Raw genomic sequence first — 17225 nt, 5'->3', positions numbered from 1 at the left:
AGTAGTCAAGATCACTTCCAATTGATACGACACACAGGTGTAGAACCCTTGCAAGCACTCTCTTGAGAACGTCAGGGGCCAGTATCAAGATAGTAAATATTGATGGATTTAAAGTTGGATGCCGTTCAAACAAAAGTCAAGAGCCACTTTGGCTGGACACGTACGTTCCCAAACCACCAGCATCCTTGCCCTCATACTAGCTCATATCACCGCCTGCAATATCATGAACATGTTCGTTATCTGATGACGGGTATTTTCCAAGATGGTTGGCCATACGCGCCATGCAGCTCACCGTGCTTGGCGCATCCAACCGGATCGGATCGGTGGTAGGCAAAGAAAGTTGGGGGGTGGGAGTGGTCTTCAGCAACAGGCTAATGACGTCTCTGTGTCGGCAAGGTGTCACGCTAAAGGCTGCAACCGTCGAGGCTAGGGAGAAGAAGCTGGAACATCGGGGATTATCATGAAGGACGGCGAGGGTGAGAAGTGAGAGGTACGAAGATTACATAGTAGATAAGTCGACCAACACGGACCCGACTCGTTTCTTCTGGTTCAATGTTCGATATCGCAACTTGAGATTCGAGATACCTGTTTTTTGGCCTTCGTCTCCCTCTTCGTCTCATTCTCACGAACCTCGGCACGTGCTTCTCCTCTTTCAAGTAGCAGCACTGCAGCAAGTCAATAAGCGAACTGTCAGTCATAGCTCCCAGGCCAACAGGTTACACCCGAGCTCCGCGTTTCTGATCGAGGTAAGTCACAGTTACTCAGTGTACCCGGAGGCAGTGTCACTTTTCCTTTGCCATTACTTCCATACCTACTTGCCTACTTGCTTGCATCCGGCCTCAACACATTCCCCAACCTCAGCTCAGCTACTCTCGATAAGTATCTTGAATTGTGCGCAGTCCTAGTTGATTATCATATCCACGAACGACATCATCTACCTCATATGCAGCTACCCCAGTTCGTCCTGGTCGACGTAGCCAATCTGTGGATTCCCGCTTCTGCGAACGCCCCACTGCGTCATACCTCGTCAATTGCAGGTACAAGGTGTGTGTGAGAGAGAGCTCAAGCTTGTTTGGCCCGACCAGAAATACACAAATGACGAATCCGAAATGATTGGAAGGGTTTTGATGTAATTGTTGGTTGATGCCCTTCTCACCGAACAATAATCATCCCTTGCTTCATATTGATCTTCATTCATCGCCTACACACAATTGTTTCTTGCCTGGCCAGGATTCCAAAAGAGGGGGTTTGAGAAGCTCTGCCTGCATCCAACATCATCTGCAAAAACAACAACCAAGTACCCTTGCCTGGCTCCGGAAACTGACAACATCACCCCCGGCAGCAACCCAAACCCACTCCCACACCACTTTCCCTCCCGTCCAGCATTGTCGCACCATCGACTGATTGCTGTGCTCGCTATCTTATCCGCTTCTTTTTTGCTTTGCTGGCATCACCAGGCGATCCGAGCGAGATCCCTCCAGCTTCCGACTTTTGTCACCACTTCCCACCCTCGCCCATCTTTCCCACCACATCGACGGGTTCGAAATTTCTGTCGCTTGCTGCTCTCCATCTTTTGACGAGAGCTACTGGTGCAGAATAAAAAAAGCACTGCATGCTATATAACAGAGCTTGGGTTTGTCACTAGATTCTTATTTTTGGAGAACAGAGGGAAGAAAATCATAAAAAACCACCCATCCTTCGCCTGGCAGCAGTTGCCTCCCCTCCATCCATCATGGCGGGAAAAAAGAACGGCCATACCAATGGTTCGGTCAACGGCCTCTCCCAACCCAACGGCAAATCCGCAGCGACGCGCCAACGGACTCCTCCGATTAAGCGTGCCGACAAGAAGAAGAACGGCTTCCTGGCGCGCCTCATCAGCATCACGGCGAGGCTGCTGACGTGGTACTCCATCATCAGCATCCTGTTCCGCTGCCCGGCCTCGATAACCGACCTGAACGAATCCTCCCCCAAGGTCTGCAAGCCCTACTTCCAGCTCAAGGAGGTCGTCTCGCCGCACCTGACGCCCTACTACGACGCCTACGCCGCCCCCTACGTCGAGCTCGCCAAGCCCTACTACGGCACCGTCAACCGCACCGTCATCACCCCCGCGCGCACCTACGCCGTCAAGTATGGCGGGCCCCAGCTCGAGAAGGCCCAGACCCTGAGCAAGGCCCAATGGGAGAAGACGGTGCAGCCGCAGCTCCTCAAGTACCAGGCCCTGGCCAAGGTCCAGTACGACAAGAACGCCGCGCCGCACGTCAACAAGGTCACCGAGGCCGTCGCGCCCTACTACACCGTCGCCAAGACCAACGCCCAGCAGACGTACAACGACGTCGTGCTCCCCGCCTACCTCTTCGTCCAGCCGTATGCCCTCCAGGGCTACGGCATGGCCTCGACCTTCACCGTAGACACCGCCGTCCCGACTACCCTGTGGGCCTGGAACAAGACCTACGTCTTCCTCGACGGCGTGGTTTGGCCCCGTGTCAAGAACGTCTACGTCAAGACCGTCGACCCGCAGGTGGCACGCATCATGGAGCGCCTCGGGCGCCACCAGGACAAGAGGACCAAGACCTTCAACGATGAGACCGACTCGTAAGAGCCTCCCGTCAAAAAACAATATATAGTGTATATACATATAGAGGATTTTTACTAATCAAAATGGTAGATCCAGCATCAAGTCTGCTTTTGTGAAGCCCACCGCCTCCGTCTCCTCGTCCGATTCCTCGACCGTTACCTCCAAGGCCGCCGCGGCTACCCCCGAGCCCGAGTCTGCCGCCTCTTCCGTGGATGATGAGGTCGAGCCATCTGCCTCTGTCGAAGTCAAGATCAACCCAGACGGTAGCGAGCCCTCCAAGGACGATGTCCGCGCCGCTGCCGCCAAGACGGTCGCCGAAGACCTGGAGCTGTGGCAAGGAAAGTTTACCAAGGCCGCCGAGGAATCTGCCGAAGAGATCGAGGGCCGTGTTCAGGACATCGCCGACCGACTGATCAAGGAGGAGGCCGGCGTCGTGGGCCAGTCTCTTCTGTCCAAGCTCGACGAGACGGTCAAGACGGAGCTGAGCGCCCTGAAGAAGAACCTCCTCAGCATTCTCGAGAAGCATCGCGACGCCGGCGCCGAGACGGATGCGTCGCAGCTCGAGCAAGAAGTGGCCAACGCCGTGCGGGCCTCTGGGCTGAAGATTAGAGATCAGGCCCAGGCTATCCGCACCTGGCGCCAGAAGTACGAGGAGGAGACGGAGGAAGCCGTGACAGCCATCGCCCAGGAGCACATCAGCATCCTCGAGAGCATCCGCGACCTGGCCCTCCAGAAGCTGGGCATGAAGTGGGCCTGGATGGACGGCGTCACCTACAAGGACTGGCAGAAGTACCACCAGCTGCGCGCGCGCCTGGACGAGTGGACCGACGACCTCAAGGTCCTGGTCACCACCCACCCCAGCCTGCCCAAGGTCCAGACGGCCGGCACCGACATTGAGAACGAGGGCATGGCCGTGGCGGCCGAGGCGGCCCAGGAGCTCGGCAGCCTGAAGCAGGTGGTGGCCTGGAAGGCGGTGGCCGGCGACTACACCGACGACTTTGACGCCAGCACCATGAAGCTCGCGGCCGAGGCGGCGGAGAAGAAGGCCGCCGAGGCCCTGAAGGAGGCGGCTGACGATGCCCAAAAGGTTATGCACGATGCTGCCGGTAAGGTCGAGGAGAGCGTCGAGTCCGTTGGCGAAGCTATTAGCGAAGGTGCCTCAAGCGCTGTCAAGCCATCCACGGACGCCGCCGACGATGTCGATGTCGAGACTTCTGCTGTTCCTCCCCTGGAGAGCATGGCTTCTGAGCCCACCGAGAGTGCTTCTGACCTGTCGTCCTCCAAGCCCGCCAGCGCTGCCACCAATGCTGCCGAGTCCGTCGAGCCTCTGCCTACCCCCGACGTCGTTGACGGTCCCGAGCAAGTTGAGGAATCCATTGTCGCCACTCCCGACCATCCCAGCTCCTCGGCCGGATCCGCCACGCCCAGCGTTAAGTCCGCTATGTTCGGCGCCGCTGCTCAGTCGGTCCCGTCGAGAAAGCCCATCCTGGACGAGTACGACGACGATGATAATCTGCTGTCCACCGCCATGTCTGCCCTGCCGACGGACGCCGCTGCCAGCGTCTCCTCGGCTGCGCAGGCGGCCTACACCAGCGCCATTGCCCAAGCTGCTGACAAGTACTCGAGCGCCATGTCGGTCGTCTCGGTGCAGGTCAGCGGAACGCCCAAGCCCGCCCACGAGCAAATGTTCAGCTCGGTCTCGCAGGGCTACTTTGACGCCCTGGCGACTGCCAACTCGCGCCTCCAGAACGCCGCCACGGCCGCCTCGGAGGGCATCTACGGAACGCCCACGACCAAGTGGATGCCCGACATGCCCACCATGCCCTCGGTGGACTGGGAGAGAGTGCAGTCCATCGCCCAGCAGAACCTCCAGGACTCGGTCAGCTGGGCCGGCGAGCAGTTCGAGAACGCCAAGGTGGCCATCGGGGCCGCCGAGCCCACGCCCAGCACCCCGTCGGAGCGTGCCGCCAAGATGCTGGACCAGGCCAAGCACAACTACTACGCCGGGCTCGGTGTCGCCCATGCTCGCTACGCCGAGTTCCTCTCGGCTGCCTCCACGGCCGTGAGCTCCATGACGGCCACGCCCACCCCTACCGACGTGCAGGGCACTGCCAGCTCCATCGCCTCGGTTGCGGGCGAGTCTGCCTCATCTGTGGCTTCGGCGGCCAGTGAAGCTGCGGCGTCGGCTGCCTCGGCTGCGGGTGATACTGCTTCCTCGGCCGGCGACTCGGTTGCCGCCAACTGGGACTTCCTCGTCAGCCAAGTCAGCTCGCAAGTTTACGGCGCACCTACCCCGACCCCCTGGTACGAGAACCTCTACTCGGCCGCGGGCGACTATGCCTCTCAGGCAGGCGACTACGCTGCCTCGGCCACCGGTGCTGCCGCCGACTCCCTGTCGTCGGCCAACTCAGTCGCGGGCGAGTACGCCGGATCGGCCACCGACGCGGCCGCCACGCAGTACTCGGTCGTCAGCTCCCTGGTTTCCGAGCTCATTGTGGGCAAGGAGCCGACCGTGACCGAGTCCGTCTTTGCGCGCCTTGCCGGCGTGTACGGCGCGGCGAGTGCGACGGCCTCCAGCGCCATGAGCGAGGCCACGGAAGCGGCCGCCTCGGCCGCCAGCAATGTCGCCGACTCGGCTAGCTCCATGACGGAGCTGGTCAAGGAGACGGTCGACCATATCCGCGACGAGTTGTGAAGCGCCGAGGAGGTCGAGGATGTCGTCATTGACTGGTTGATATGGATATGGGGAGTATAAGATAGGACGGGGCCGGAGGACGGTGGGGGATTGTATATGCATCTGCATCGCATGACGGAGAGAAGATGGCACACGACACGTGCCCCCATCCCGTCGTCATGATGCAAGGATGAGCAAGAAAGGAAATGTAACTAAGTAACGCGACGACTACGGGGGGAGGTGGGAAAAAATAGGCATCGGCTGGGGGGAAGGAGGTAAACACATCACGCACGCACACACTCTACACACCACACTACACTACACACTGGGATAAAGGCTGTTCAGGGGGAAGGACAGAAGGAAGGCCTTTCGGATCACTCTCTTTTTACGATTACTGACATATACCCCCGAGCGATGACATGCAAATTTCCATCTCTTTTTTTTATTTTATAATTCTGGCATTGCTCGTCTTGTGCTGCGTTGAACGTGGGTTGAGTGAAGAAGGAGATGAAGAAGAGGAAGCGGAGAACGGTGTGCAAGAAGCCAACGGGTTGGTTGGTCGGTTGCCTACCATGTCCTTTCTAACTAATATACACCTCGTATGGCGAAAGACGGACGGACGGTCTGGCTGAATCATGGCGAGGAAGCGTTTGGTTTACTTACTGTATTTTGACCCCCTCTTCTATACTTGGTTCTTAGGTGAATTCACGAAGCATTTCGACATCGTACAATTTTGTTTGATGGATGAATGGGTGTCACTTGACCGACAGACCGAGAGTGCAAATGACGAAGAAGAGGCGGGCGTCTGGTTCTCCGGGAACGACCTGGATGAGTGTTTGTCCAAGCGGGTGCTGCGAGTACCATGCTGTGCTTCTTATCCCCTTGATTGCAATTCACTGCTGAAGGAGCAGAGAGCTCTCGACATGTCCGGGGGTGTTGTAACCTGGGCGAGTTGTAGATTCTCGACAGCGTGTGAACTCTCATCGTCTGAAGACATATGAATCCAATTAGACCAGACGCTGTTCCTACCGTTCAAAAACAGTATTTCGCAATCAAGGGGATACGTCTCGAAAAGAGTAGATGTGATTTCCACGGTATGCGATAATAATCCAAGCTGTATGCATGTTACTTTATTATGAACAGCACAAGGCAGCCGAAGCTGACATTTACGTAAATAGTGGCAGAGCCATCGGTGCTTGGTGGGTTACATACAAAGAGTAGGGATTCCAACGCCCGCCAGCCGAATCAAACGCTGCCAAGCTAGCCAAGCTCCCCAAGGCGCCCGGGAATAGTGGCGATCCACCAGGAAGGGGGCCGCGGGATGAGAATTTAGTGATTGGCAAGCCAAGAGTCCACGTCGGCCTAAGCTTTTTGGCGGCGGTTCTTGGCCATCCTGATCGACGAGCAGATTGGACCGCTTCTCAGGGCAGGCCGGTGGGTGGCTGGGTTTTTTAGAAGGCAACATGGATGTCAGTGAACATGGGAAAATGGAAATGGCATTTTGGCTTTCGCATGTTGGCAGCGAGGCTCTTTTTCAATACTGGCACGTACATAGAAAAATGAATGGGACGAAAAGAACTACCTAGGTAACATGTAAACAGGATGGAACGCGAATAGAGTTGTTGGGAGATGATCGACTGATTTTGAGCATTAGTGAAAGTGAATGGAGAAGGGAAAAGCGGCCGAGAATGCGCCGGCATCCCCGGGGCATCTTCGTTTCCTGCCACTCTCCCACCCTTGCCCCATGGGCTCGCTCTTCTGGTCAACGCGCACGCAATGAACTGGGAGACTGGGGATGGGGAAAACTGCCCGAAAGAGACAGCAAAACAGTGGGTTTTCTTTCCCTCAGTGGTTTGGTTCAGTGGGGGAGAGAGAGGCTCACTGAACTGGGACCAGGGTGCGAGGGGAATAAGCGCCTGGCTGTTAAAACCTCCCAAATTGGCCCAAGTCGGCCAGAGAGAGCGACCACCAGCTCGAACTCTTTCTGTTTCCTTTTTTTTCACCGTTCGTTTCTTAATCTGACAGTATCCACTTGCCTCGGCGTGATGATATCATGGAGGGAAGAGCTCACGAAGGATTTCTGCAAATGGTACAGTAGAGAGGCTGAGAGGGTTTGTGCGACCACCAAAGGATCCAATGCTTAATGGCTCATTTCAAGATATGGGAATAAACCCTGCCCTGTCGCGTGACGGATAAGTTTGGGATGACGTTGACTTGACTGCTCGTTTCCCATCGCTTGTCCTCTCCTGCGCGGCTCAGAGTCAGCGGTCAGCATCCGCACACGCACACACTTGTTTGTAATAAAGTAGTCTGTGGCACCTAAACCAACCACCCCAATTGCCATTGCATGGATTGTGCAAAAGGCTTGGTTGGTCTTGGGAATGAGCCAAGTGCGGGAATCTCAAATTTCCAAGAGATGCCCAGATGCCCAGCAGCTTACAGGACCTCGGCAGCCGAAGAAGATGCTTGAGTTGATCGCCAACGCCAACGAACGCGGCAAGCTAGGACATGACACGGGCTGCATCTTTCCCTCCCGCTACTAGGTAGCTAGCTCTGTCGATGCCGTTTTCTGCCTGTCCCTTGTTGCTACTGCCAGAACAAGGAGCCAGGATTTCTGTTAGGTGCTCATTCCCCCAGTCGGAGTCCCCACAAAGTCGGATCGCGGAATCTGCGTCATTGCGGGTCCGTTGCTGGGGGATTGCTGGAGCAGATGGCCCGATTAGAGACACAACTTTCGATGGTCGAGTTCTTTTCCGTCGTACCTACTGCCTGCCTGCACATGTACCATGTCGAATGCGGCGTATCTGAAAAGGTGTCGAGGTGGGATTTCAGCGCACAGGGTGAGGCAAAAACAGACTCGACGAGATCGGCAGTGGGATTTGCATTCGCCAGTCTGCATGCGTCCAGCGAGCGTCTCATCCCATCTCATCTCACCTTCACTGGCTATGGCGCTTCTCCAGTATGGCCCATTTACTTGGATCTTGACCTCGCCCCTGCCCTTGACCTGACGCGGGAGCTGAGCGTATGACTTGTGGTCACCTATCTACATGCTGCATTCAGGTCTGCAGGTCTGCCAGGAAGGAAGTGGCCTCTGGTTCCTTACTTGCTTATGACGTGATGATCCCGTTCTTTGCGGTTGCGCGCCTTTCTGCCTCCTGCAAGCCAGCCCTTTCCGCTTCCCTGTCCTTGGCCCCGACTTTTGCGCAGCTACGGGCGAGTTTCGAAGCTAGTACTTGTAAGTATTAGTAGCAGCAACAAGGCAACCTGGCTGTAGGTTGCATACCAGATGGGCGGTTCCCACACCTCTGGCCTTGGCTCCGACACGCTCGCTTGCCGCCTTTCCTTTTCCTCATACGTTCAACCGCACCATATCACGGCTCCCCCGGTTTTTCTTTTCTGATGACAAACTGCACGAGGAAACGAGGAAACTAGGAAGCTGCACCGACCTCTCCGCAAAAAGTCTTGCTGCCCTCCACGCGACTCGTTGGTCCCCAACATACTTAAATCTGGGGAACCCCCCTTAGGAAAAAAACAAAAGTGGTCGTGTCTCTGACTTACCATCCCTTGACAACATTCTTCCCACACCCCATAGTCATATGCGGTAATCCGCTGAGTAACTGACTGACTGCTGTCCCTCGGAACTGTTGTTGCCACCCAGCCATCCCTACCATGGTGGCTCCCACCGACAGCGAGAAGACGGCCTTGGGGTCCGAGTCTTCGACTTACGGCCACAACGGCGGCCACGCTAACCACAATGGCCTCGCCGAAAAGGAACACACCGGGCCGCTGAAGCCCGCCAACGAGACGGTCGGCGCCCGCAAGGAGCGCCTCGCCCAGGAAAAGGCGGCGGCCAACGCCGGCAAGCGCGAGCTCAAGGAGGAAGACGTCGAGGAGCAGCTCGGCTACGCCTTTCCGGAGTGGAAGAAGTGGTGGATCCTGAGCGTGATTTTCCTGGTGCAGACGTCGATGAACTTCAACACGTCGCTCTACTCCAACGGCCTCGGCGGCATCTCCGAGGAGTTTGGCGTCAGCGAGCAGGCGGCCCGCGCCGGCGCCGCCGTCTTTCTCATCTTCTACGCCTTTGGCTGCGAGCTCTGGGCGCCCTGGTCCGAGGAGTTTGGCCGCAAGCCTGTCCTCCAATTGTCGCTGTTCCTTGTCAACATTTTCTGCCTGCCTGTCGCGCTGGCGCCCAACTTTGCCAGCCTCATTGTCGGACGGTGCCTGGGCGGGTTGTCGTCAGCCGGTGGCAGTGTCACGCTCGGAATGATCGCTGATATGTTCGACGGCGACCACCAGCAGTACGCCGTGGCCTACATCGTTTTCTCGTCGGTGGGCGGCTCTATTCTTGGCCCCATCATCGGCGGGTTCGTGGAGCAGTACCTGCACTGGCGCTGGACCATCTGGATCCAGCTCATCTTTGGCGGGTTCGTGCAGATCCTGCATTTCCTGACGGTGCCCGAGACGCGCACGACCATCATGCTCAACAAGATTGCCAAGAAGCGGCGCAAGACGGGCGAGGACCCCAACTGCTACGGTCCCGACGAGATCGAGTCGTTCTGGCAGCGCTTCACCGTCAAGGAGCTCATCTACACCTGGCTCCGGCCCTTCCGCATGTTCCTGACGGAGCCCATTGTGCTGGTCCTGTCGCTGCTCTCGGGTTTCGCCGACGCCCTGATCTTCATGATGATCCAGTCGTTCGCGCTCGTCTACAAGCAGTGGGGCTTCAGCGCCTCGCAGATCGGCCTGGCCTTCATCCCCATCGGCATCGGCTACGTCATTGCCTGGCTGACGTTCCTGCCGGCCATCAAGCGCAACAAGCGCGCCCGCGCCCGCAACCCCGACGACGAGCACGCCCAGTACGAGTCGCGGCTGTCGTGGCTGCTGTACCTGGCGCCCTGCCTGCCCATCGGCCTCATCATCTTCGCCTGGACCAGCACCGGCCCGCCCCTGCACTGGATAGGCACCATGTTCGGCAGCGCCGTCATCGGCATCGCCAACTACGCCATCTACATGGCGACGATCGACTACATGATCTGCGCGTACGGCCCCTACTCGGCGTCGGCGACGGGCGGCAACGGCTGGGCGCGCGACTTCCTGGCGGGTGTGCTGACGGTGCCGGCGACGCCCTTCTACTCCAACATTGGGGCCGAGAAGGGCATGAACCTGCCCTACGCCTCGACCATCCTGTTCTGCATCTCGTTCCTGCTGGTCGCCGCCGTCTACATCATCTACTGGAAGGGCCCCGCCCTGCGCAAGCGCTCGCCGTTCGCCCAGAGCCTGGCCTCGGGCAACGAAGAGTACCAGGGGCGCCGCCTCAGTCTGGTGCGGACCCACTCCCACGCCAGTACGGGGGCTTCACGCCGACCCTCGCGTGCGGGCCCTGCTGGTGCTGCCGCCTCTGTCGGTCGTCACAACGATACGTCGGACACCTACGACATTGCCGACTCTTCCGGGGTTGCTACACCCGCCCACCACAACCGCTCCGGTACTGCTACGCCCTCGGGGGCTAAGACGCCCACCCGACCGGGCTTGGGTCGCGACCGGTTCGGCCCCAGCAGCCGGCGCAGCTCGTACTACGCCAGCCGGCACGCGGCTGAGCGCGCCCACAGCCGCGTGGCGAGCGCGAACCACAGCCGGGCGCCGAGCGGGCGCAACAGCCACGAGGGACCGCGCGGCGAGGCGGATGTGGATGATGTCGGCGACGTGGGTCTGCATCACGAGGAGCACGCGCAGCGGCTGCACAACCACCTGTCGACGATTCCTTCGATGCAGCCGGATCGGAGTTAGGAGGTTCGGTTTGTTTAGCACGGGGTAATCAAGAGGAACAAGGAAAGAGAAAAGGGGGAAAGGGAGAAAGAGAGGGGACGGGACTACTACTTAATGAAGTTTGGATTAAACTTGCATCTCATGGAGTTTCTCTTTTTCGGTATGGCTAGGGCTAGGGGGTGGTATATCCCCCCTAGGCGGCTAGGCGGCTGCATTGATTGGCTTTGTTCTGCATACCCCCTTTCGTTGTTTGCTGTACTATACAGACAGTGCTTTTGAATCAGACCAATTGAGGATTATTCCATACCTGAGGTTGTCTTGTGGTGCCGTGTTCTCAATGATGTTGGGTGATATGTTTTTCTGATGATGGTGGCGCTGCGGTTGGTTGGACGCTGGGGGTAAGGTAGGGCCCAGGGGCTGTGGAAGCTGGACGTGGTGGGTACACTGACGGCCAAGGCGGGGAACATTCTTTTAGGGTACCGATGGCAGCGTACCTTACTGAAGCTCATAACTTACCTCTTGCTACACAGCTGCCCACAATCGTCTTGCCGTTTCACCGTCTTTAGCCCCGCCGGAGCAGTCGCCGTCGGGCAATGAATTGAACAAGTGTGCTAGCGAAGTAAAGGTTCATGCTCGTTCGAAACAATGCACTCTTCTTGTAGTCGCATGGGAGGTGCCGCACGCGGCGCTGCCAAACACGCCGCCCGAGCATACAAGAAAGAACTCAAGAAACTCGGGTTGGCCCCCACGACGGAGGAGCGCCATGGGTATTATCTGAAAAAATGGCTTAGAAGGTAGACCAGTCGCCGGCCGAACCCGGAGACCCGATCCGCCAAAATTACTACATCTACAATTCCAGGAAGCCCAAGTGGGAACCACGGACGGCAGGGACGCAAAAGGCCCACCATGTAGGAGGCGGGCAGCTCTGCAAGCTGGCCGTGTACAGCTGGAACCTCGACTTTATGGTCCCCGTCCCCCGCGTCCGCAAGACGCGCATGACGGCCGCCCTGCGCGCGCTCGAGGCGGCGACGGGCATCGACCGGCGGGCGCGGCCGCTGTCGGGCACCACGGCCACCGTCGTCGTCCTGCAGGGCTGTCTGCAGGAGGACCTGAGGGTCATGGCGGAGCGGCCGCGGGTGCGGGATAACTTCTTCATGACGGACCTGCGGCCGGCGAAGCCGGCCCTCCTTACGACTATGCTCATCGACCGCCGGCTGCCGCCGTCGCGGGTGTTTCGGGTGCACTACCCCGAGACGGCCATGGCGCGCGACGCGTTCTGCGTGGACGTCTCGATGGCCGCCGCGTTGGCGCCGGGAGGGCCCCGGGCCCGCAGGACGATCCGGCTGTGCACCACGCACCTCGACGGCGGCGTGACCAAGGCAGAGGCAGACCCGACGAAGACGAGGACGAGGACGACGCCGCCGACGGTGCGGCCGGCGCAGATGCGCCGCGTGGCCGGGCTGCTGAAAGATGGTAGTACCGGCGTGGCGGCGGGTATTGCGGCGGGCGACTTCCGCGCGGTGCGGGACTACGACCGGACGCTGCCCGCGGACCTGGGGCTGCGGGACGCGTACCTCGCGCTCGGCGGGGAGGAAGACGCGCCCGGGGGCTACACATGGGGCCCGCAGGCGCCGCGGCGGCCGGCACAGGAGGGCGGAGGAGAAGAGTGAGAGGAGGATCCGGTATGGGGGGAGAGGCGGAAGAAGAGCCTGAGTCTGGCTCTGGTAAAGGGGGAGGTGGGATGCGCGCGCCGGGACAAGGTCTGCTACTTTGACGGGAGCGGCGCGCTGCGGCTGCTGGGGTTCCACACGTTTGGGGCCGGCCTCGAGCTGCCGCCGGCCAAGGCCAAGGAGGCGAGGAGTATGCGCGAGCTGGGGTACGAGAAGGCTTGGATCACGGATCGCATCGGCGTCATGGCCGAGTTTGAGGTGGTTGCGGACCCCGAAAGGAGAGAGTGATGGCATGATTAACAGCCCTTCCTCTTCTTCTTCTCGGGAATTAGGAATGCTACGCATGGCACTTGGATACGTCAAGCTGTGTTACAGTTGCTCACTGCCTTTGACATGATGTCTACCGAATCTCTGATGGTTACGCTGGATGACATCGGCCTCATACCCATCACCATCAGCAAGACAGCCGATTGCAATAGCCTGCGCCATTTCCAGCCTAGAACTGCGTTTGCCAATCAAAGCACCCATTCCCTGCTCGGTCCCGTAACCGGGCGCGACGTTGCATCGGGCCTGCCCAAAGTCGGATAGATCATCAACCACTCGAACCATCCAGATTCTTGGTCAACCCCCCCCTCCCGACCTGTCACATTAGCTAATGCCACTCCTGATAGGCCCGGGCCGTTGCAATGAAGATGCGCATGGTTCGTGTAGAATCTTCTTGGGTACGTTAGGCATGCAGGCAGGCATGATGCAGAATTTCCCCGCGATTGACGACAGCCTCGTGTAGAGATGTTGATCCCGTCTTGTGTGCATTTGACACCTCCTTTTAAGCTGGGACTCGGCCGATCTCTTCAGTATATGTCACATTCTTGATTGCAAAATTATCTTCGACCGTACGAGACTGCGGAACCATTAAAAGCAAAGCACCTTGCTGTCTTTCATCAATAGCCATGTCCAGCTCACTGCTTCGCGAGCTTTCTTGGGGCCACATCCTCGGGCTGCTGCTTGTGGGGTCCCTCTCGGCCGCTGCCATCCGGATCGTCCGCAATGTCTACCTGCACCCTCTGTCCAAGTTCCCCGGCCCTTGGTATGCGGCGGCGACGTCGCTCACGTCGGCCATCATCTCCTGGCGACGAGTCGAGCCGCAGTGGCTGCTCGGCCTGACGGAGAAGTACGGAAGTAGGTTCACTCAGCTCTTACCTACCAGATGGCATGAATGAGTCTACCTATGACTGACCTGCTCCCTAGCGGATACCCCGATCCGGATCGCCCCGTCCATGCTGCTCTTCCCCGGCCGTCGGCGCTGAAGGACATCTACGCGGACCCGGCCTGCAACTTGAAGGCGGAGCTCTACGGCACCGGCGCGCTGGGGCCGCCGCATCTTTTCACGACGCGCGACGGCGAGGCCCACAGGAGGCTGCGGAAAGCCTTGGGTGGCACGCAGGTGCGTCATTCGCAATTTCAGTTGGTATCCTTGTATCCGTCTAACGTGTCATCCAGTGGTCAATTGGCCATCTCAAGAAGAATTGGGAATCGCGCTTTGACGACCAGATCCGGCTCTTCGTGGACAAGATGACGGAGCTCGCCGAGCGGGAAGAAGTTGTAGAGCTATCAGACAAAGTCGCGTAAGCCTTTTATCACTTTTGTTTTTCATGAGAGCCTTGGAACTGACACTGGCTCGACCCAGCGAGTTCGCCGCCGACATCATGACCATGGTCTCCTTCACGGAGCCCTGGGGCTTCGTCGCGAAGGGCCGCGACGAGCGCGGGCTGCTGGCGTCGTGGCGCGCGGGGCTCGACTTCTTCGGCGTCGCGGGCCGCTGGCAGTGGTTCCGGCGCCGCGTCCTGGCCGACGACCGGCTTTCCGGCTACTTCCTGCCGTCCATCGACGACCGCCGCGGGATGGGGTACTTGTACGCCCAGGCCGACCGGCAGGTGGGCCGGCGCGAGGCCGAGATGGAGGCCGAGGGGGAGGCGTTTTACATGGAGCGGCCGGATTACTTGCAGTAGTAAGTCGGTTCTTCTTGTATTATTTGAGTATCAAGAAAGGGGCACCTCATGTACATATTTGATCTTTGACCTACCTCGATACTAATGGCCGACAAGCTGCCTCGAAGCCCGCGACGAGTCCGGCGCCCCCCTCACGCCCGTCCAGAAGCGCGCCCACGTCACCCTGCTGATCCAGGCCGGCGCCGACACCACGGCCACCGCCCTGGGCAGCACCCTGCGCTACCTACTAGTACAAGACGGCGGGCGGGCGCTGGCCAAGGCCCGACAAGAGCTCGAGGCGGCGGGGCGCGCGGGGAAGCTGAGCGAGCCCGTCGCGTACGAGGAGGCGCGGAGGCACCTGCCCTACTTCGGAGCTTGTATCAAGGAGGCTTTGCGGCTGAATCCGCCTGCTACTAACTTGTTTGCGCGTCTTACTCCTGTTTCTTCATCTTCGTCTTCTTCGTCCTCGAAGTCCGCAGGTCGTGGGGTCGGCTCCGTAGCTGCGGCTACTCCCAAACGCATCGACGGCGTCCTCGTCCCGCCCGGGACCGAAGTCACGACCAACGCCTACGTGGTGCAGCGAGACCCGGCCCTCTACGCGCCGGATCCCCTGACGTACCGACCGGAGCGGTGGCTGGAGGCCGAGGCCCAAGCTGCGGAAGGGGAAGGGAAAGGAGAAGGAGAAAGAAAGGCGGCCGAGATGGAGGCTGCGCAGTTCGTGTTTGGCTTGGGGCCCCGCGTGTGCCTGGGCAAGGAGATTGCGGTCATGGAGCTGTGGAAGCTGCTGCCGCAGGTGGTGCGGTGCTTCGACATGGAGCTGCTGGGCGCGGGGGCGTACGTCGTGGCGGGCGGGGTGGCGTATAATCGGGGGTTGCGGGTGCGGCTTCGTCGCAGGTGATGCTGGGAGGATGGGAAGGAAGGTGATGAAGTCCTGCATTACTGGGTGCCTGTCTACTTGTATTTAGGGTGGGTACTGGAGCTTATGAAGCTCCCAAGACTGAAGCTTGATTGTTCTGTTGTGAGATGTCGTAAACACAGCGGATCCACTGACCACTCTGTCACCTTTACTTGACAATTGAACAATCAGAATAATCACTGCAAACAGTTTATTCGAATGTCAACAATCCATGGATCCAGCTCGAGGGTCTTGACCTGGTCAACAACCAACATCATCACTCCATCCCCAACTTCCTTTCCCTTCTTGTTTCTTTGTAGGGATTTCGAGCATCGCGAATAAACCTGATCAATTATTTCGGCAGACGTCAAGTTCATTTGGTCATCCAGACACATCGTCGTCTCCATCACGCTTTCGCGGTTCACCTCTCAAGTTCCTTATCCAAGTTCAACCAACTCGCACCAACCCAACACCTGCAACAACCAACACGACCAACATGGCGAATCGCGCTGAGGTTGAAACAGCAGCAGATGGTGGCGGCTACTGCAATCTACCCTACACTCCCGCCGAGCTCGAAGTGCTGGACAACTTCATCAGCAAACTCACGCCGAAGCCCAAAGAGGGAGATCGGGATTCACGACTCACCGACCGCATCCATTACCGGCCCCTTCCTACGGCCACTTGGACTGCCCTTCCGGAACCAGACGTCGGCATTACTGCCACAGCCGAGGGAATCGACGCTACTACCGTCGCGACCGAGAAGTTCCTCAACCGGGTCGTCGAGCGCATCGGAGACTATTCCGACACGCTTCTTACCGAGTGCCGCCGCGAGCTCCATCTCGAACTCCACTCCGACCTATCCATGTATTCCGTCACGTTCCAGAAGCTTCGCGAGGGACATATTCCTGCTTGTATCATCGGCGGCACCGGAGTTCCCGCCACCAACGAGGACAACCATGACCCCCTTACCGACCCGCTAGACAAGTTCATCGACAAACTCGTACTATCGCATGAGCAAGACGAGGACGAGGAGGAAGACGAAGACAATGACGGCGAGGAGACCTTCGAGCGAAAGGACGCTAGTGCCTTCGAGAACCACCCGCCCCTTGTCTGGGAAGCTCTGCCCGGCGACTGCATCACTACCATAGTCCAGGGAGACGGCGCCTGGGTGCTCGCCGAGCGCATGTTCCGCAGGCGATGCGAGCAGCGCCTGGGGCCCGGAGGAGAGCTGTTCTATCCAGTCACCATCAAGGCGCGTCGAGCGTCCCATCTCAGCGGTGACTTCTTCCATGTGACCATGTGGATCAACCGATGCAGCGACTCTACGGATTCTTGAGTCCGATACGGCAATGGTCCCCGTCAATATCGCGACGGTGAGGCTGAGAGTCACCAAGACGCTTAATCGAGAACGAATGGAATAATCGAGAACGAATGGAGTCAACCACTGTACGATGATGCGAAGGATTACGAGACAAGATGAAATTTGCTAGACAGGGATACGAAGGAATACTACTGAGATGACAAGCCTCTGGTACAAGCAATTGAGGGCTCTCGCGACAGAAGATATGTTTGCTTGACAAGGAATAGGGAATGGATACACTGGTACGATAGTAGATCATCATGAATTGAACATGCGTAATGAACTTGAGCTCAAGCT

The 17225-nt window shown here is 58.5% G+C and overlaps 6 protein-coding genes across 6 annotated transcripts; all 6 read left to right on the top strand.

Moving 5' to 3' along the window:
• Window positions 1–1732: 1732 nt before the first annotated feature.
• On the top strand, window positions 1733–5270 carry PG985_016164 (uncharacterized protein; the record flags this gene model as incomplete). Its single annotated transcript, XM_066835930.1, has 2 exons — window positions 1733–2592; window positions 2672–5270. The coding sequence occupies 2 exons, from the start codon at window positions 1733–1735 to the stop codon at window positions 5268–5270; spliced, it is 3459 nt and encodes a 1152-aa protein (XP_066677133.1).
• Window positions 5271–8918: 3648 nt separating this feature from the next.
• Window positions 8919–11036, top strand: PG985_016163 (uncharacterized protein; the record flags this gene model as incomplete). The annotated part of the gene is made up of 1 exon (XM_066835929.1): window positions 8919–11036. The coding sequence occupies one exon, from the start codon at window positions 8919–8921 to the stop codon at window positions 11034–11036; it is 2118 nt and encodes a 705-aa protein (XP_066677132.1).
• Window positions 11037–11660: 624 nt separating this feature from the next.
• PG985_016162 (endonuclease/exonuclease/phosphatase family protein) lies at window positions 11661–12973 on the top strand (the record flags this gene model as incomplete). Its single annotated transcript, XM_066835928.1, has 3 exons — window positions 11661–11809; window positions 11875–12681; window positions 12796–12973. The coding sequence occupies 3 exons, from the start codon at window positions 11661–11663 to the stop codon at window positions 12971–12973; spliced, it is 1134 nt and encodes a 377-aa protein (XP_066677131.1).
• Window positions 12974–13081: 108 nt separating this feature from the next.
• On the top strand, window positions 13082–13273 carry PG985_016161 (uncharacterized protein; the record flags this gene model as incomplete). The annotated part of the gene is made up of 1 exon (XM_066835927.1): window positions 13082–13273. The coding sequence occupies one exon, from the start codon at window positions 13082–13084 to the stop codon at window positions 13271–13273; it is 192 nt and encodes a 63-aa protein (XP_066677130.1).
• A 362-nt stretch (window positions 13274–13635) lies between these two features.
• PG985_016160 (cytochrome P450 monooxygenase-like protein) lies at window positions 13636–15571 on the top strand (the record flags this gene model as incomplete). Its single annotated transcript, XM_066835926.1, has 5 exons — window positions 13636–13868; window positions 13934–14129; window positions 14186–14310; window positions 14373–14693; window positions 14791–15571. The coding sequence occupies 5 exons, from the start codon at window positions 13636–13638 to the stop codon at window positions 15569–15571; spliced, it is 1656 nt and encodes a 551-aa protein (XP_066677129.1).
• Window positions 15572–16064: 493 nt separating this feature from the next.
• PG985_016159 (uncharacterized protein) lies at window positions 16065–16904 on the top strand (the record flags this gene model as incomplete). The annotated part of the gene is made up of 1 exon (XM_066835925.1): window positions 16065–16904. One exon carries the CDS (start codon window positions 16065–16067, stop codon window positions 16902–16904), a length of 840 nt encoding a protein of 279 aa, XP_066677128.1.
• Between the last annotated feature and the right edge of the window lie 321 nt (window positions 16905–17225).

The sequence above is a fragment of the Apiospora marii genome, assembly GCF_038362585.1.
Source record: "Apiospora marii strain CBS 49790 chromosome Unknown utg000013l_segment0_segment0, whole genome shotgun sequence".
NCBI lineage: Eukaryota > Fungi > Ascomycota > Sordariomycetes > Amphisphaeriales > Apiosporaceae > Apiospora > Apiospora marii.
This window is presented reverse-complemented; position numbering and strand designations above follow the sequence as displayed.